The sequence below is a fragment of the Phytophthora cinnamomi genome, assembly GCF_018691715.1.
Source record: "Phytophthora cinnamomi strain GKB4 chromosome Unknown Contig111, whole genome shotgun sequence".
Classification (NCBI taxonomy): Eukaryota; Oomycota; class Peronosporomycetes; order Peronosporales; family Peronosporaceae; genus Phytophthora; species Phytophthora cinnamomi.
This window is the reverse complement of record NW_027151044.1, coordinates 43,331-63,878: the sequence shown is the minus strand read 5'-3', so window position 1 is coordinate 63,878 and position 20,548 is coordinate 43,331. Positions and strand designations below refer to the sequence as shown.

The window sequence follows — 20,548 nt, the reverse complement described above, 5'->3', positions numbered from 1 at the left end:
CCGTCGTGGTGTCCGCTAGTGGGACGACCATGGCATCTATCATGCTCGTTGCGTTCTAGTTGCTGGTGTAAATGATTTCGGCCGCTCCAACTACTTCAATTATGTAAGCACCGACGATATACCTATACATCTCTACATTCCTCTGGCCTATGACGCCGTATTTGGCTGTCTGCACCTGGCTAAGGCCTTCAGCGTGCGAATCAGCGCGCAGGCATGGTGTCCAACTTGGAGCCCTTGGACTTCAAGGGCTTTAGCTCCAAAAGTCGCAAACCACTCGATTAAGTGCGATCACAAGATAGTCACACAAATTCTTGCTACATACTATGAGGACAATGAAGCTTCATCCCAGAATGGCTCTTGGGAGGGCTGCGTTTCCGATGGCGAAGCGTGAATATCCTCCATCCACACACGGCTCGTTGAGGCTGGGGTTGGTTCCATCTCTCCTCCCCCGTCGAGTATTTTCGACTAGGATACCGTACACGTGCCCTGCTTAGTAGCTGCTCACATTGAAGTGATCTGCTGTCATGACCTTGGCTCACGCCGAAGAGAACATGTGCTTGAAGACGCCCTCCTCCAAAGCCAACAACCGTATCGCCTCCTTCAGCTCGAGCGGCGCCAGCGGCGCCAAGGTCGTGTCCATCATGTACACGTACTTGCCCTCAACCTTTTACTCCTTCTCCGACACCTCCGCCCACGTCTCGTTCAAGAGCACCTGGAATCACTCGTTCGACAGCGTGAGCGAGTCGTTGCTGTACGGACCAGCGCCATGTGCCCCATCCGTGGGGCCGCCCAGGAAGTCGATGGGCACGTTACCGGCGTCCTCTAGGGTCACTCCTCGGAAAAAATATTAAATACAAATAGTAGTGATAATTATTGTATGGAATTATTAAGTATGGATTAATATATATCTGGAGTATTATTAATATTTGAGAATATTTTACTACCGACTACTACTTGGCGTGCAACCGGTTCGGTCTCGCTGGACCAGTCTCGATTCTCGATTTGGAGGCGTAGGGTTCCCGTCAATGAAGCCCCAGCTAAAGGCGTCTGCTTCGATTGTGGACTCTCCAGTATTTGAATCGGCAGCGGTGAAGGTATAGTATTAAATCCTTGATGGATTGATATGATGAGTACTAATATCTTTTATGTATTAATACTACATGTAGGTTATTAATGGAGAGATGCGCTTGTCCTCTGGTGAGCGCACAGCCATCAAAGCGTTTGAAAAAGCGGTATCGGTAACGGGCTCTAAGCGCAAGGAGCGGGGCGATGACGGCGAGAAGAACCAGTTGGGAGAAGACTTTGCCACGGCCATTTTGCGAGCCAAGAATACGGCCGTGGCGTCCCCGTCAGCGGCGGTTTACTCGGAGCTTCTCACGAAGCTCCCACCAACGAGTAACCGCGCTGAACGCCTCTTCTCACAGGCAAAACTGGTACTGACGCCGCAACGAGCGTCGCTGTTGCCCATTAACACGGAGATGTTAACGTTCTTGCGCTCAAACCGCAGGTACTGGGACATGGAGACGGTAAACGCAATGTACCAGCAAATGTAGAGCTGCCGTGCCCGCTAGAGCAAGTTATCCTTTGATCTGGCAATACATGTTGTATTTGACAATGATTAACTATTGCTTGTGGTGTTATTGTGTTAGCTATTACGTTCTTTTGCTGCAGGCCTATTCAATACTATATGGTATTTTCCGAGCACTGGTTCCATTGTTTCCGTTTGGTAGCACTCTTAAGCCTCGTTGGGTCACATCTAGCCTCACCACGGGAACAGTAAGAGCCAATTTAGTAGCACCAGCAGCAGTACTTGGTCCGACTTCGTGAACTCAGGTCTTGAATGGATGCATCAAATTACCCGTGACGCTCTCCTGTTGAAGCTTTGGGCGTTATGTTTCGCGGGAAAGCACGCAGTGGTATTGTCATGATCAAAACTATAAGGCTCTGGGAAGTCGCGGAGGGTGAACACGACGGTTGGTCAGTAGAGTTCCGTCGCGAGTGAGCGTTGTGCCAAGAACGTGTTGATAAGTTCGCTACACTGCTGGAGATGGAAGTGAGAACACGTCTCTTGTTCGATACAGAGACCACCGGCTATAATGGCGCCGGTTTTAAGAGAAAATAGACTATTAGAGCGCTTCGGTGAGATCCCAAATCGGGACTATAGTAAAATCAAGTCAAACCGGCTATTAAGCTGTGAGAGTGTAAGAGAGCTCCCCCGCCAAACCAAAACTACACAATGTAAGAGGAGTGGGGGACACGTGGGTCATTTTTAAACACGATCAGGAGTACAACAATGGTCTCGTCGCGTCAGCACCTCACTATCTACTAAAACAACAAACTCGGTCGCGTGGAACGCTTTGAGGAGGCGACAATTCGACACTGCTTCATACTAGGATCGTGTCAACGAGCATGAACACTAGGCTGGAGCGCGATAGTGAACCGACTACCAGGTAGAGAAACGGAGCTTGGAGATCTAGAACTGCTGATATCTATATTAGATTTATTGGATCCGTTCTGTTGAATATGCTATTGAGAACAACAGAGAGAGACGACACACGCGAGCAGTCTTCAAACGACAGCGAGAGTGACGGTGTTGGCGAGGAGGAACTCGCACGGCGAGACACTAGAGGGAGCGCAAACGCTCCAGATGTACATGTTTGCTCACGGATTGCGGGACACCAGCGTACAGAATGTTGTCAACGCCACCAGGAGAATGGCAATCGCCTCTAGTGCTCATCTCGTACTTCCATGCGGAATAGTAGTTTGTATGTTAAATGATAGGTTTCCTCTTATCAAATATATATCTGGGTGCCCTTAGGGGTGGTACCGTACGGCCACTTTTTTTTAGTGAACGGGAAGCTTCCTGTCACGCTTTATACTCTATTTTCTATACTCGCGCTATCCTGGGATGTGCATACCTCTCCTAATACAAGGCTCTGTGTGTACCACAGGAATATATGTGCACCACAGCCCTCTCTAGGAAGGTACAACCGTACCTCCCTACAGTGGACTATTTCTTATGCGAGACTACGCCGAGCGATGCGCGGTGGCTGTACACGTGCTTGGCTTATCCCTATCTAAAGAGCCCCGCTTGCGGGGCTCCGCTTGGCTTGTAGCAGCTATAAATCTATAAGAGAGCTTGGAGAGTTGGTGACCAAACACCTGCACTATAGCCGGTGTTCTCTGTACACTGCTGGAGATGATTACGTTACCGAGTCATTCGCATAGACTGCTGCTCGTAGACATGATGCTGCGGTCGTGGTCTTTCTCGGCTCATGGCGCTGCACCAGAGCAAGTTGCAATAGGCGCCCCAATACCCCTCCTTCCCCACTCCCCTTCCCCACTCCTTCTCCCTTGACTTACCCGTAGTAGCTGACAGTGGGTGGTTTGGAATACGTTTATACTCTTCTACTCACGTTACAAGCATCGTTGCAAGCAAACAAGGCGTGTTTTCGTGCTTGGAGGTTTCTGTCGACAGCAGGAGCCAGAGGCCAGTTTTCCGCTGCACAGCAAGGTGGCCCCCTCAGAACATCAAGACGGAAGTGTACGATCGCAGTGTCTGCTGCTTCGCAGCTCCTGACTATTACGCACGTGCATCATCGCAAGTAGGTCCTTGCTAGGTCAGTCGTGTAGCTACAGCAGCTCATTCGGAGTTTTCTGTTCCGGTCGACAAGTCTGCCCTTCCTTCCCTCACGTCTACCAAGACTACGTGGCCATGAATGGTCTTCAAGCTGGTGCCTACCTACTTGTCCGTCCCGAAGATTTGGCCGATCAAGTTTAAAACCCTTGTATGCTATCGTGACGGCTGTCGGCAGAAGTAAAGTGACGGCGAATCCCGTAGAACCCAGTCCTACCAACACCCCGATCGAGATGTCCCGTCGAATTGCCGCCCTACGGGTCGTTCCAAAATCGGAGGCGACGGGACGTCAGCCAGGAAAGTGGCTTCGCGCAGCCATGTGGCTACAGCCAGGTTCAAGAATACACAGGGAGCCACCTAAACATAAGAACAGCTCAGGGCGACGCATCGGTCACGCGTCGCCAAATTGTAGGCGAGGTGCATCCACTCCTTGCGACAACTTTGGGGTTTCAAGCATGGAACAAACGGACGTGGCCGAAGGCGCGACTGTTGGCGCTCCACGAACGCCTCACAAGCAGGTTGGAAGAACTCGGGGCTAACTCCGCATCGCTACCGACTGTGAACGACTGGTTTAACAGCATTCTTCCCGGAGTCGCTACTGATCAGCTTGGATCTGCCGAAATTGAGTAGTGAGGCGAGGCCGACGAAACCTTGATCGCCCAGGGGTGGTTTGTATAGAGTAGCCCAGGAAAATACTGGGAGTCAACGGAGGAAAAATAAAACCCAGAGTGCCGCAAAACAAACCCTCAATTTCACCCCTCCTTGTTTGGCGTGAGTACCTTGCGTAATCCCTGTCGGTTCGTTTGTCTTCGACTGAACGGCACTTCACCGGAGTTGTAAATGTAGCCTTTGAAGAAGCGCTGAGGTGCACGTCTAATCCAGAACGCGTCCTCGATGCTGAAGGCAAACCCAGAATTTCAGATCACCCGAACCCAGAATATCACAAATTCAGGATCCAGGATTTCACTTCGACTCTGGGTGAAGCTTGGAACTCAGAGGCACCTTACCCAAGTGCTCTCCTAGCCCGATAACCAACAAATACAGAATATACAACACTACAACTAGCCGTCACTTATTCTTTTGGACCCTCGGACGGTGAGTCACTCACACACTAGGTTCACTCGAGTCTGAAATCCAGGCGCCTAGCTCGCCTGAATACTTGCCAATACCCACACCACCCTCAATTAAGAGGGAAAATACAACCACTATCTGTAGTGGGTCTAACTTGACTCACTGCTTTTGCTTCCACGTCGCGCTACGTGTATGAGGAAGCGTAAGTACTTAGTAATTACTTGAGTTAATTATACTTGAGTACACAAGTATAATATAAATCAAATAAAGACTCCAAGTGACTTAGATTAGGTAAAATGAGAACTGTATTGTTTGTAAATTGATCTTCCTCCTAAATCTGCTCAAAATGTTTATCATCTATGAAAGGGGTTGACAGCGGCTGGCTGTCAGAGCCCCGCCAATATGCACGTCTCTAATTGGTAGAAATATGCTGCTTTCTACCAATAGGATCTTTGGGTAGGTGTGGACCACTCCTTGTGGTGGCCCACTTCAATGTATCCATTGATGTGACTTACACCAAGGTGAGGAAGTATCTAAATCTTAACAGATATTTTATCTGTTAAAATCACAAGTGGCTTGTAGCCACTTGTGCGTGTAACCCCGTTACACCATCCCCCCTTAAGGGTAGACGCGCGGGGTCTCCGCACGTCAATCTTCTGAATTGACCATTCGTCCATTCTTTGCGTTTGGAGAAGAAGCCCGCGCTCACTCAACGATGAGAGCGCCCCACGAGAAGACGAACCCGAAAGCGGTGGAGAGTCATCTCTCCATCGATGACTACTTCGAGCGCCAGAAGGCGAAGTATGGCGACGTCGTCGACTTCAACGACGACGATGAAGGCATGGAGGACGAGGAGGACTCGTCCTCAAAGCGCAAGGACTCAGTGTCGAGCGAATCGCTCGACCCTCATGCCAAGAACATTCGCCCGCGTGAAGGGGACGAATCGGACGCTTCGAGTTCGAAGCGTCCGCGAACTGAGAGTGATACCCCACTCGCTTCCGCTGGGGCTCTCAGTTCTCCGCGCGCTGCAGCAGCAGCGCGTGATTCCAAAGCTCAAGGCTCTCCGCTCACTGCGCCTGCAGCGCGCGATCCGTCGATGCCGTCCGCGTCCGAGATCTCGGACCGGTATGGGAACTCGGTACCTCCGAATGAGGTGCCGCTGTACGTGTGCAGCGCCACCAAAGATGACGCCGTGACTGCCGAGCTGCACTTTGATGTGGAGACACACCAAAGGCGCGATTACTACATCGGACTCTTTCATGAGCTCCGATGGTTTCAAAGCAAGAAGACATCTTCTCGCAGCAAAGTGCCCGAGTGGCAGGCACTTTGTCAAAGTTGGAATGCTTTTGTTGAGAACTTCAACAAGAAGCCGAATGCTTACCAGATTAAGCAAGCGCGTGATCGCTTCGAGACGTACTCGAAGCGTGGAAAGCTGGAGCAACTTCATGATGCTGCTGAGGAGGCAAATGTGCCGTGTGCTGTGCCCGAAGGCTTTCAGTGCACGAAGTGCTTTCCAGGCGCGGTCCGCTTGAGCGACCGCGACCTGAACGGGTACACGTCGTTCCGTGTGCCCGAGAGTCTCAAAGAGTTCCGTGCTAAATTCTTAGCACGTAAGGGTTCCGGCGCTAGCGATCACCGCAGCGCCCGCACTACTTCCGATGCATCAGCGCGTACTGCTCCTCGTACGCCCTCACCATTTCCAGAACGTCCTCCAGCAAGACATTCCGCGGCTCCCATGTATCTTGATGGGGAGGAAATCCTCTCCAACGAATACGAAAACGAGCCCTTGAGGGCTCGTTTTCGGGATACTATGATCAACAATACATCGGGTTGAGCCGCGGGTGTCACGGATCGGCGGTGGCGGGGGTGGGAACACGCCCCGGGTATGATCAGCCCCGGGCTGATCAGTACGCGCCTCTCTACGACCGGGTGACCGCCGTGGAGCGTCTGCAGGGCGCTGAGTTCGCCGCCCTGAAGCAGGAGCTGGCGAACCAGAAAGCCCAAGTCGCGGCGGTCTCGCAGACCGCCTCGAATATCCAGGTCGAGTTAGGGACCCAGATGAAGGGGTTGCTCGTCGCCGAGGCCAAGGCTTCAGCTTCTGCCTCGGCTCTGCAGGCGCAGCGTGCGGAGAGCCTTGAGCTTTGACATCACGCGCTGCAGCAGCAGCGCGCGGAGTACTGAGAGCCCCAGCGGAAGCGAGTGGGGTATCGCTCTCAGTACGCGAACGCTTCGAACTCGAAGCGTCCGGTTCGTCCCCTTCACGCGGGTGAACGTTCTTGGCGTGAGGGTCGAGCGATTCGCTCGACACTGAGTCTTTACGCTTTGAGGGCGAGTCCTCCTCGCCCTCCATATCTTCATCGTCGTCGTCGAAGTCGATGACGTCGCCGTACTTCGCCTTCTGGCGTTCGAAGTAGTCGTCGATGGAGAGATGACTTCCCACTGACTTTGTGGACTTCTTCTGAGGCGCGCTCATCGTTGAATGAGCGCGGATTTCTTCTCCAAACGCGGAGAATTGACGAATGGTCAATTCCGAAGATTGACGTGCGGAGACCCCGCGCGTCTAACCTTAAGGGGGGGATGGTGTAACGGGGTTACACGTACAAGTGGCTGCAAGCCACTTGTGAATTTAACAGATAGGATATCTGTTAAAAGTTTTAGATACTTCCTCTCCTTGGTGTAAGACACACCGATGGATACATTGAAGTGGGCCACCACAATGAGTGGCCCACACCTACCCAAAGATCCTATTGGTAGAAAGCAGCATCTTTCTACCAATTAGAGACGTGCATATTGGCGGGGCTCTGACAGCCAGCCGCTGCCAACCCTTTCATAGATGATAAACAGTTTTAGCAGATTTAGGAGGAAGATCAATTCACAAACAATACAGTTCTCATTTTACCTAATCTAAGTCACTTGGAGTCTTATCTGATTTAAATTATACTTGTGCACTCAAGTATAATTAACTCAAAAACAACGAGCGGCGCATACAAATTTAGGAGAATCACGAATACAGTGTAGTAGCGACCGCACACGCCTAAATCGACCAGGCTGGTACCTTTCACGCATTTTGGCAAGGTCGACGTCTTAAACTGAGAATACTAGCGTGAAGTGTAACGGGGTTACACGTACAAGTGGCTGCAAGCCACTTGTGAATTTAACAGATAGGTTATCTGTTAAACGTTTTGGATACTTCCTCACATTGGTCTAAGGCACACCGATGGATACATTGAAGTGGACCACCACAGTGAGTGGTCCACACCTACCCAAAGATCCTATTGGTAGAAAGCAGCATCTTTCTACCAATCAGAGACATGCATATTAGCGGGGCTCTGACAGCCAGCCGCTGCCAACCCTTTCATAGATGATAAACAGTTTTTAGCAGATTTTAGAGGAAGATCAATTTACAAACAATACAGTTCTCATTTTACCTTAAACTAAGTCACTTGGAATCTTTCTAAGTTAACTTATATTTGTGTATTCAAATATAATTAACCTAAGTTATTACTAAGTACCTACGCTTCCTCATACACGTAGCATAACGTGTAAGCGAAAGTAGTGAGTCAAGTTAGACCCACTACACCTGGTAGCACTTTGTAGTCCGTCCAACGACCGACTGCTTGACGTTCGTACGCGGTGTACGAACGCGGAGCCGAGAACCACATGAGCACGGAGGTGCCCATGGAGAGCTCCAATACGCCTGCAACGCATGTTGCACGCGCTGACTGCCCCCACCTGTCTGACCCAGAGTGGGAGGCCCTCCAACGACTGTCAACAGTCATTGGAGAAGCGGCGATAGCTACAATGCTGCGTACGCTATCGCCGACGGAGCAACATGGTGTTGCTCTGGGATTCATCATGAAGGAGCAGCGTGACGCTGCTTCCTCAGTGACGGCGTCGTCAGGGACGACACCGCGTGCTCAACCATTAAAGTTGAGCGTAAGCAATTACGTGGGAAGAGAGGGCGAGCCTCTCCTCCGATGGCTTGTCGAGCTCGACACAGCCATAGCGGCTCGACGCATCGTCGACCCGCTGTCGAAGGTCGCGTTCGCCATGTCCTGCCTTGGCGGACGCGCAAGGAGTTGGGCGTATGGACGCCGACTCTCCGATCGTGAAGTATTCAAAGGGGAGCTCAAACAAGCGTTTGAGCCCCCGCAAAACGAGTTCCGGTCGAGGGCGGAGTTCCTCGACCTTCAGCAGGGTAAGCATGACGTCCATGCTTACGCGCAGCGCGCACGATATTTGGTATCAAATATCGTAACTAATCCAATTGACGAGGCGACTACGGTCGTCACGTTCATGAAAGGACTTAGAGATGGGCCCGTGAAGACCTATCTCTTTCGAGAGTACCCAAGTACTCTCGAAGCTGCAATCACCCTTGCCATGCAAGAAGAGTTTAGCCTGCGGCAGGCTAAACTCCATGCAAACGTGCCGAGACCGCAACCGCGCCCGGTAGCGAGGACGGGAGGTCCGGAGCCAATGGACCTCTCGAGCGCAACAACTGCTGGTTACCAGCAGCAGGGAGGTAACGTGCGATGCTTCCGCTGCGGAAGGATCGGTCACTTTGCACGGGAGTGCACAGCTCCCATGCCCCCTGGAGGTGGCCGTCGTGGCGATGCTAGGCATCGCCGCGGACCAACAAAAAAAACGCGAACATCCAGTAGGCGCGGGGCGCCCTACTGGAAATGCAGTAACGCGTGCCGACATCGGGCACGCGACACTGAGGACTCCAGCCCCCCATGAGAATAGCTCTCGCTGCAAGAAACAAGATGACAGGCCGAACCTAGTCATCTTGAAGGTTTGCTCGAACAGTGCGAGTGACTCTCTTCGAGCATTGGTAGACTCAGGCGCGTCGAACAACTTTGTTCGACTACGAAGCCTGTCGAGACTTGACTTCGAGGAGGTAGATACACCTCGAAGTCTTCTGGAGGTACGACTGGCAACAGGTGCCATCGTGAAGACCGAGAAGCGCGTCGTGAACGTGCGCTTCTCGTACAAACAACGAGTGTTTGTCGAACACTTTATCGTCCTGGACCTGGACGATAAGTTCGACGTTGTTATGGGCATGCCGTGGCTTGCACGGCATGATCCGGTGATAGACTGGAAGAAGCGCACGCTCGTGCGCTTCGGTCGCGACTACGGAATAGAGAGCGATGGCCCTGTTACCGCGGAGCACGCACCAGCAGGTGCGCGCGACTCGCCAGTCGAGACAGCGCTTAATGCTGCTGTCCGGAGCGCCCAGGAAGTGCGCGAGGGCGCGCACAAGTGACACCAACGTCGGCAATGCTGCCGACGCCAGAAGAAAAAGATGTACTGGTTCCGGGAACCAATACCCACAACACCCACGTTCAAGTGTGTAAGGGGCAGTCCCTGACCCAAAGAGGTCAGGTCGACAACGACGCGTCGGCTCCGGGAGCCGACGCACCCTCGGTCATGAGGGGCTCCACCAATGAATGGCGTCGAGGTGACGAAGGCGTGTCAACTCCGGGAGTTGACGCTACAAACAGTGCGAACAGTTGCAAACGTACCGCACTGACGCAATTTGCATGCTGTCGTGCAGCCGGGCTGCACGTCGAAGCGCCATGCGATCAAACCGGGCTTGATATAGCGCGCCCGCAGACAGGGTCTGCCGGCGAACAACTGTCCACGGCCGGGCCTGGATCAGAAGGACAACAGTGCAGAGCCGGGCTCCACACAACATGAAGACGGCGCATGCGAAGAACGCTCGCAAGTCTCGGTCTGGGACCGAGACTCCACGAGAACCGTCTGCTAGGCAGACTGAGGCGGTGACGCCGAATGTCAAGACGCTAAGCGTCTTGACGCGCACCGATACTGGATTCCAGTATCGTGAAATGGGACTCGCTAGTCCTCCGACGACGGCGTCGGAGTTGACTTCGCTTCCAGCCATGAGCTGGAAGCGCTTCACGCGCGACTTGCACGATGGACGCATCGAACAAGTCTGCGTTCTTTCGGACAGCGAAAGAACGGCGAGCGAGAGCGAAGAGCTGAGGCAGCTCTTCATGGGAAGTACCACAGAGAGTGAGGACACTATCAGTGCGAAGACGAAGCGAGAGCGCTTCGAGGAACAAGGTTGGGACTCGCTGAAGTCGAGTCCCTATTACAAATTGTTGAGGGAGTACAAAGACGTACTCCCGGAAGAGATTCCTGCGGAGCTTCCGCAGGATAAGGGCATTCAGCACGAGATTGATCTCGTGCCGGGCACGAAGTACTGTGTCACGCGGCAGTGGCCACTGCCGCGAGAGCAAGTAAAAGCGATCGACGACTTCTTTGAAAGTCGTCGTAAAGCAGGACAAGTGCGGGAATCAAAGTCCCCGCACAGTGCTCCGACGTTCTGTGTCAAGAAGCCACAGGGCGGATGGCGCATCGTTCATGCCTACAACAAGCTGAACGATGCGACGGTACCGGCGCAGACGCCGATACCACGAAAAGATGTTATCATCGATTCGATGGCCGGGAGCACCGTTTACAGTGCTCTCGACTTGCGAGATGGATTTTATCAAATCCTAATGCGTGAGAGCGATATCCCTCTCACGGCAGTGAGCACGCCAAGCGGCATGCTCTGGGAATGGCTATTAATGCCACAGGGGCTTAAGAATGCCCCTGCGACTTTCAACAGGTGCGTGACGCACTTGTTGCGCTCGGTGCGCGACTTCGCACCGAGCTACTTCGATGATGTATTCATCCACAGCCGGGCTGTGGACGGGAAGACCGACGTAGAGATGCACAGGGTGCATCTCCGGCAGCTACTTGAGCTTATGCGAAAGCATAAGCTCTACGCGAACCTGAAGAAGTGTATCTTCGGGGCGAGCGAGATACCCGTCCTCGGGTGTCTCGTAGGGAAGAATGGTGTCCGCCCTGACCCAGAAAAGGTCAGAGTGATTAACGAATGACCAACGCCTTCAAGTGTCAAGGATCTGAGGCAGTTCCTTGGCTTGGCCACGTACTTGTGCAAGTACGTGGAGGACTATGCGGGCAAGATCCGCCCGCTGTCACAGCTTCTTAAGAAAGAAGCTGTGTGGAATTGGACACCCGATTGCCAAAAGGCATTCCATGCAGTCAAGCGGGGCTTGACTGAGGCGCCGATCTTGCCAGTGGCTGACCAAGATCGCCCATTTCACGTAGTGTGTGACGCATCCGATTTCGCGATCGGATGCGCGTTAATGCAGCACGATCACGAGGGCCGTGATCGTGTCGTCTACTACCAATCGCGTCAGCTAAAGCCAGCTGAGCGCAACTATCCGGTGCATGACAAGGAACTACTTGCCATGAAGTATGCACTCGCAAAGTTCCGAGTGTACTTGCTTGGGAGTAGACCATTTGTGGTCTACACCGACCATGCATCACTGCGCACTGCAGTGAAGTCACCACACATATCACAAAGAATGGCGAGATGGCTCTCATTCTTTGCGGAGTATAACTTCCGGGTCGAATGCAAACCCGGAAGATTGAAAGTGGTGGCCGACGCGTTATCACGCCGGCCGGACTACCCAGAAGCTTCCGACGTCAATGCCATTGACGCCATGCGATCGAGCAAACCCACATCGTCTCTGTTGGACGACGTGAAGGCCGCGTACGCGCACGACGCGGACACGAAACTCTTGCTGGCCTATGGCACAGCGCCTTCTGACAAGTCCCGTCAGAAGCTGCCCAAGCACCTTCGAGCGCGTGCACACCGCTTTCGTGTGCACGAAGGACTGCTACTTTACAACGCAGTCAACGCCAACGCGGATCGCGTTGTCGTGCCGAATGACGATGACCTGCGACTCAGGATCATGTACGAGTATCACGATGCCCCGACTGCGGGACATCTCGGACGTGAGAAGACATACGTCCTTCTCACGCGCGACTTCTACTGGCACCACCAGTATAAGTGGGTGCGCAAGTACATCCGTGCTTGCGAGGTGTGCCAACGCGTAAAGCCTGCGCCGTTTGCGCAGGCTCCGTTACAATCACTACCGACTCGGAGTGTTGGAAGTCCATGTCATTGGACTTCATCTTTGGTCTTCCCCCGGATAGCAGAGGGAATACCGGTGTTGTGGTCTTCGTCGACCGCTTCAGCAAGATGGTACATCTTGCTGCGGTGCCAGCAGAGGTGGCCGCGAAGCAGACGGCCCGTCTGTTCGTCGACATGGTGTTCAAACACCATTTTTTTTATGGCATGCCGTCCGACATCGTGTCGGACAGAGACCCGCGCTTCACAGCGCACCTGTGGCAAGAAGTGTTTACACTTCTCGGGAGCCAGCTTTCCATGTCGACTGCGGACCATCCGCAGACGGACGGTCAAACCGAGCGCGTGAATCGCGTGCTCGTCGATATTTGAAGAGCTACGCTCACTCGTTCCAATACTGGAGCGAGTGTTTATCGATGGCAGAATTCGCCATCCATAACTCAGTGCATGCCTCGACCGGGCATACACCGTTCTACGTGAATGCCATGCGGCATCCACGTCTACCGAGTTTACTCGGAGTGGTGGCTCCCACTTTAAGTGGGGGAGGATCTAAGACTGCAACACAGCAGTCGCAAAAGCCGCTGGCACCTGCACAGTGTCAGCCGCGACAATAACGAACCACATGAGTCTGCGCAGGGCGCAGACCCCCAGAACAGGGAAACGAGTCTGTGCAGAGGACGACCACGGGTCTGCGCAGGGCGCAGACACCGCAAAGAACCACGCAGAGGCCGGGCCTCTAGCGGAGAGCGAGCTGAATGACTTCAGCTCGGATGCAATCAGTTTCATCACCAAACGACAAGCCGTGATTCGGTTTGTCCAAGACGCAATAGCAGCTTCTGTTGATCAACAGATGCTGAACGCAGACAATGCGGGCAGAGGCACCACAAATGAATTTAAAGTTGGTTCATTAGTTTTGTTAGCTACACAAAACCTGCCTAGACATGCAGTTTTTGGATTTCGGAGCAAGCAAGCTTGCTCCGCGCTTCATCGGGCCGTTCACTGTGTTGGCACGGCACGGCAACGCATACACGCTAGACATACCGTCTAGCATGCGCCTCCATCCGACCTTTTACGTCGGACGGCTGTAGTCATACCTCCAGCACGAGCCATCTATCTCGGCTGACCCAAAGCCTCGGCAGGAGCCGAGGCAGAAGCGGAAGCCTTGGCCTCGGCGACGAGCAACCTCTCCTCCAGCGCGCACACGCGCTGGAGCAACCCCTTCATCTGGGTCCCTAACTCGACCTGAATATTCGAGGCGGTCTGCGAGACCGCCGCGACTTGGGCTTTCTGGTTCGCCAGCTCCTGCTTCAGGGCGGCGAACTCAGCGCCCTGCAGACGCTCCACGGCGGTCACCCGGTCGTAGAGAGGCGCGTACTGATCAGCCCGGGGCTGATCATACCCGGGGCGTGTTCCCACCCCCGCCACCGCCGATCCGTGACACCCGCGGCTCAACCCGATGTATTGTTGATCATAGTATCCCGAAAACGAGCCCTTGAGGGCTCGTTTTCGAATTCGTTGGAGAGGATTTCCTCCCCATCAAGATACATGGGAGCCGCGGAACGTCTTGCTGGAGGACGTTCCGGAAATGGTGAGGGCGTACGAGGAGCAGTACGCGCTGATGCAGCGGAAGTAGTGCGGGCGCTGCCGTCATCGCTAGCGCCGGAACCCTCACGTGCTAAGAATTTAGCACGGAGCTCTTTGAGACTCTCGGGCACACGGAACGACGTGTACCCGTTCAGGTCGCGGTCGCTCAAGCGGACCGCGCCTGGAAAGCACTTCGTGCACTGAAAGCCTTCGGGCACAGCACACGGCACATTTGCCTCCTCAGCAGCATCATGAAGTTGCTCCAGCTTTCCACGCTTCGAGTACGTCTCGAAGCGATCACGCGCTTGCTTAATCCGATCACGGTAAGCATTCGGCTTCTTGTTGAAGTTCTCAACAAAAGCATTCCAACTTTGACAAAGTGCCTGCCACTCGGGCACTTTGCTGCGAGAAGAGGTCTTCTTGCTTTGAAACCATCGGAGCTCATGAAAGAGTCCGATGTAGTAATCGCGCCTTTGATGCGTTTCCGCATCAAAGTGCAGCTCGGCAGCCACAGCGTCATCTTTGATGGCGCTGCATACGTACAGCGGCACCTCATTCGGAGGTACCGAGTTCCCAAACCGGTCCGAGATCTCGGACGCGGACGGCATCCATGGATCACGCGCTGCAGGCGCAGCGCGCGGAGAGCCTTGAGCTTTAACATCACGCGCTACAGCAGCAGCGCGCGGAGTACTGAGAGCCCCAGCTGAAGCGAGTGGGGTATCACTCTCAGTACGCGAACGCTTCGAACTCGAAGCGTCCGATTCGTCCCCTTCACGCGGGCGAACGTTCTTGGCATGAGGGTCGAGCGATTCGCTCGACACTGAGTCTTTACGCTTTGAGGGCGAGTCCTCCTCGCCCTCCATGTCTTCATCGTCGTCGTCGAAGTCGACGACGTCACCGTACTTCGCCTTCTGGCGTTCGAAGTAGTCGTCGATGGAGAGATGACTCCCCATCGACTTTGCGGACTTCTTCTGAGGCGCGCTCATCGTTGAGTGAGCGCGGATTTCTTCTCCAAACGCGGAGAATTGACGAATGGTCAATTCCAAAGATTGACGTGCGGGGACCCCGCGCGTCTAACCTTAAGGGGGGGATGGTGTAACGGGGTTACACGTACAAGTGGCTGCAAGCCACTTGTGAATTTAACAGATAGGTTATCTGTTAAACGTTTTGGATACTTCCTCACATTGGTGTAAGACACACCGATGGATACATTGAAGTGGACCACCACAGTGAGTGGTCCACACATACCCAAAAGATCCTATTGGTAGAAAGCAGCATCTTTCTACCAATCAGAGACATGCATATTAGCGGGGCTCTGACAGCCAGCCGCTGCCAACCCTTTCATAGATGATAAACAGTTTTAGCAGCTTTTAGAGGAAGATCAATTTACAAACAATACAGTTCTCATTTTACCTAATCTAAGTCACTTGGAGTCTTTATTTGATTTATATTATACTTGTGTATTCAAATATAATTAACCTAAGTAATTACTAAGTACTTACGCTTCCTCATACACGTTGCGCAACGTGTAAGCGGAAGTAGTGAGTCAAGTTAGACCCACTACATCTTCTCGCAGCAAAGTGCCCGAGTGGCAGGCACTTTGTCAAAGTTGGAATGCTTTTGTTGAGAACTTCAACAAGAAGCCGAATGCTTACCAGATTAAGCAAGCGCGTGATCGCTTCGAGACGTACTCGAAGCGTGGAAAGCTGGAGCAACTTCATGTTGCTGCTGAGGAGGCAAATGTGCCGTGCGCTGTGCCCGAGGGCTTTCAGTGCACGAAGTGCTTTCCAGGCGCGGTCCGCTTGAGCGACCGCGACCTGAACGGGTACACGTCGTTCCGTGTGCCCGAAAGTCTCAAAGAGCTCCGTGCTAAATTCTTAGCACGTGAGGGTTCCGGCGCTAGCGATGACGGCAGCGCCCGCACTACTTCCGCTGCATCAGCGCGTACTGCTCCTCGTACGCCCTCACCATTTCCGGAACGTCCTCCAGCAAGACGTTCCGCGGCTCCCATGTATCTTGATGGGGAGGAAATCCTCTCCAACGAATTCGAAAACGAGCCCTCAAGGGCTCGTTTTCGGGATACTATGATCAACAATACATCGGGTTGAGCCGCGGGTGTCACGGATCGGCGGTGGCGGGGGTGGGAACACGCCCCGGGTATGATCAGTACGCGCCTCTCTACGACCGGGTGACCGCCGTGGAGCGTCTGCAGGGCGCTGAGTTCGCCGCCCTGAAGCAGGAGCTGGCGAACCAGAAGGCCCAAGTCGCGGCGGTCTCGCAGACCGCCTCGAATATTCAGGTCGAGTTAGGGACCCAGATGAAGGGGTTGCTCCAGCGCGTGTGCGCGCTGGAGGAGAGGTTGCTCGTCGCCGAGGCCAAGGCTTCCGCTTCTGCCTCGGCTCCTGCCGAGGCTTTGGGTCAGCCGAGATAGATGGCTCGTGCTGGAGGTATGACTACAGCCGTCCGACGTAAAAGGTCGGATGGAGGCGCATGCTAGACGGTATGTCTAGCGTGTATGCGTTGCCGTGCCGTGCCAACACAGTGAACGGCCCGATGAAGCGCGGAGCAAGCTTGCTTGCTCCGAAATCCGAAACTGCATGTCTAGGCAGGTTTTGTGTAGCTAACAAAACTAATGAACCAACTTTAAATTCATTTGTGGTGCCTCTGCCCGCATTGTCTGCGTTCAGCATCTGTTGATCAACAGAAGCTGCTATTGCGTCTTGGACAAACCGAATCACGGCTTGTCGTTTGGTGATGAAACTGATTGCATCCGAGCTGAAGTCATTCAGCTCGCTCTCCGCTAGAGGCCCGGCCTCTGCGTGGTTCTTTGCGGTGTCTGCGCCCTGCGCAGACCCGTGGTCCTTTTTCCTTGTGGAGTCTGTCCTCTGCACAGACTCGTTTCCCTTGTTCTGGGGGTCAGCGCACTGCGCTGACCCTTGGTTCTTCCTGCCAAGGTCTGCGCCCCGCGCAGACCTGGTTGTCTTGTTCCTTGTTGTCGCGGCTGACACTGTGCAGGTGTCAGCGGCTTTTTGCGACTGCTGTGTTGCAGTCGTAGATCCTCCCCCACTTAAAGTGGGAGCCACCACTCCGAGTAAACTCGGCAGACGGGGATGCCGCATGGCATTCACATAAAACGGTGTATGCCCGGTCGAGGCATGCACCGAGTTGTGGATGGCGAATTCCGCCATCGACAAACACTCGCTCCAGTATTGGAACGAGTGAGCGTAGCTCTTCAGAATGTCGACGAGCACACGGTTCACGCGCTCGGTTTGGCCGTTCGTCTGCGGATGGTCCGCAGTCGACATGGAAAGCTGGCTCCCGAGAAGTGTAAACTTCTTGCCACAGGTGCGCTGTGAAGCGCGGGTCTCTGTCCGACACGATGTCGGTCGGCATGCCATGGTGTTTGAACACCATGTCGACGAACAGACGGGCCGTCTGCTTCGCGGCCACCTCTGCCGGCACCGCAGCAAGATGTACCATCTTGCTGAAGCGGTCGACGAAGACCACAACACCGGTATTCCCTCTGCTATCCGGGGGAAGACCAAAGATGAAGTCCAATGACATGGACTTCCAACACTCCGAGTCGGTAGTGATTGTAACGGAGCCTGCGCAAACGGCGCAGGCTTTACGCGTTGGCACACCTCGCAAGCACGGATGTACTTGCGCACCCACTTATACTGGTGGTGCCAGTAGAAGTCGCGCGTGAGAAGGACGTATGTCTTCTCACGTCCGAGATGTCCCGCAGTCGGGGCATCATGATATTCGTACATGATCCTGAGTCGCACGTCATCGTCATTCGGCACGACAACGCAATTCGCGTTGTCGTCGACTGCATTATAAAGCAGTATTCCGTCGTGCACTCGAAAGCGGTGTGCACGCGCACGAAGGTGCTTGGGCAGCTTCTGACGAGCCTTGTCAGAAGGCGCTGTGCCATAGGCCAGCAAGAGTTTCGTGTCCGCGTCGTGCGCGTACGCGGCCTTCACGTCGTCCAACAGAGACGATGTGGGTTTGCTCGATCGCATGGCGTCAATGGCATTGACGTCGGAAGCTTCTGGGTAGTCCGGCCGGCGTGATAACGCGTCGGCCACCACGTTCAATCTTCCGGGTTTGCATTCGACCCGGAAGTTATACTCCGCAAAGAATGAGAGCCATCTCGCCATTCTTTGTGATATGTGTGGTGACTTCACTGCAGTGCGCAGTGATGCATGGTCGGTGTAGACCACAAATGGTCTACTCCCAAGCAAGTACACTCGGAACTTTGCGAGTGCATACTTCATGGCAAGTAGTTCCTTGTCATGCACCGGATAGTTGCGCTCAGCTGGCTTTAGCTGACGCGATTGGTAGTAGACGACACGATCACGGCCCTCGTGATCGTGCTGCATTAACGCGCATCCGATCGCGAAATCGGATGCGTCACACACTACGTGAAATGGGCGATCTTGGTCAGCCACTGGCAAGATCGGCGCCTCAGTCAAGCCCCGCTTGACTGCATGGAATGCCTTTTGGCAATCGGGTGTCCAATTCCACACAGCTTCTTTCTTAAGAAGTTGTGACAGCGGGCGGATCTTGCCCGCATAGTCCTCCACGTACTTGCACAAGTACGTGGCCAAGGAACTGCCTCAGATCCTTGACACTTGAAGGCGTTGGTCATTCGTTAATCACTCTGACCTTTTCTGGGTCAGGGCGGACACTATTCTTCCCTACGAGACACCCGAGGACGGGTATCTCGCTCGTCCCGAAGGTACACTTCTTCAGGTTCGGGTAGAGCTTATGCTTTCGCATAAGCTCAAGTAGTTGCCGGAGATGCACCCTGTGCATCTCTACGTCGGTCTTCCCGTCCACAGCCCGGCTGTGGATGAATACATCATCGAAGTAGCTCGGTGCGAAGTCGCGCACCGAGCGCAACAAGTGCGTCACGCACCTGTTGAAAGTCGCAGGGGCATTCTTAAGCCCCTGTGGCATTACTAGCCATTCCCAGAGCATGCCGCTTGGCGTGCTCACTGCCGTGAGAGGGATATCGCTCTCACGCATTAGGATTTGATAAAATCCATCTCGCAAGTCGAGAGCACTGTAAACGGTGCTCCCGGCCATCGAATCGATGATAACATCTTTTCGTGGTATCGGCGTCTGCGCCGGTACCGTCGCATCGTTCAGCTTGTTGTAGGCATGAACGATGCGCCATCCGCTCTGTGGCTTTTTGACACAGAACGTCGGAGCACTGTGCGGGGACTTTGACTCCAGCACTTGTCCTGCTCTGCGACGACTTTCACAGAAGTCGTCGATTGCTTTTACTTGCTCTCGCGGCAGTAGCCACTGTCGCGTGACACAGAACTTCGTGCCCGGCACCAGATCAATCTCGTGCTGAATGCCCTTATCCTGCGGAAGCTCCGCAGGAATCTCTTCCGGGAGTACGTCTTTGTACTCCCTCAACAATTTGTAATAGGGACTCGACTTCAGCGAGTCCCAGCCTTGTTCCTCGAAGCGCTCTCGCTTCGTCTTCGCACTGATAGTGTCCTCACTCTCTGTGGTACTTCCCATGAAGGGCTGCCTCAGCTCCTCGCTCTCGCACTTCGTTCTTTTGCTGTCCGAAAGAACGCAGACCTGCTCGATGCGTCCATCGTGCAAGTCGCGCGTGAAGCGCTTCCAGCTCATGGCTGGAAGCGAAGTCAACTCCGACGCCGTCGTCGGAGGACTAGCGAGTCCCATTTCACGATACTGGAATCCAGTATCGGTGCGCGTCAAGACGCTTAGCGTCTTGACATTCGGCGTCACCGCCTCAGTCTGCCTAGCAGACGGTTCTCGTGGAGTCTCGGTCCCAGACCGAGACTTGCGAGCGTTCTTCGCATGCGCCGTCTTCATGTTGTGTGGAGCCCGGCTCTGCACTGTTGTCCTTCTGATCCAGGCCCGGCCGTGGACAGTTGTTCGCCGGCAGACCCTGTCTGCGGGCGCGCTATATCAAGCCCGGTATGATCGCATGGCGCTTCGACGTGCAGCCCGGCTGCACGACAGCATGCAAATTGCGTCAGTGCGGTACGTTTGCAACCGTCCGCACTGTTTGCAGCGTCAACTCCCGGAGTTGACACGCCTTCGTCACCTCGACGCCATTCATTGGCGGAGCCCCTCATGACCGAGGGTGCGTCGGCTCCCGGAGCCGACGCGTCGTCGTCGACCTGACCTCTTTGGGTCAGGGACTGTCCCTTACACACTTGAACGTGGGTGTTGTGGGTATTGGTTCCCGGAACCAGTACATCTTTTTCTTCTGACGTCGGCAGCATTGCCGACGTTGGTGT

The 20,548-nt window shown here is 54.0% G+C and overlaps 1 protein-coding gene across 1 annotated transcript; it reads left to right on the top strand.

The window, feature by feature from the left end:
* Nucleotides 1-524: 524 nt before the first annotated feature.
* Nucleotides 525-1,553, top strand: IUM83_15690 (uncharacterized protein; the record flags this gene model as incomplete). The annotated part of the gene is made up of 2 exons (XM_067940524.1): nt 525-734; nt 1,167-1,553. 2 exons carry the CDS (start codon nt 525-527, stop codon nt 1,551-1,553), a joined length of 597 nt encoding a protein of 198 aa, XP_067782088.1.
* Between the last annotated feature and the right edge of the window lie 18,995 nt (nt 1,554-20,548).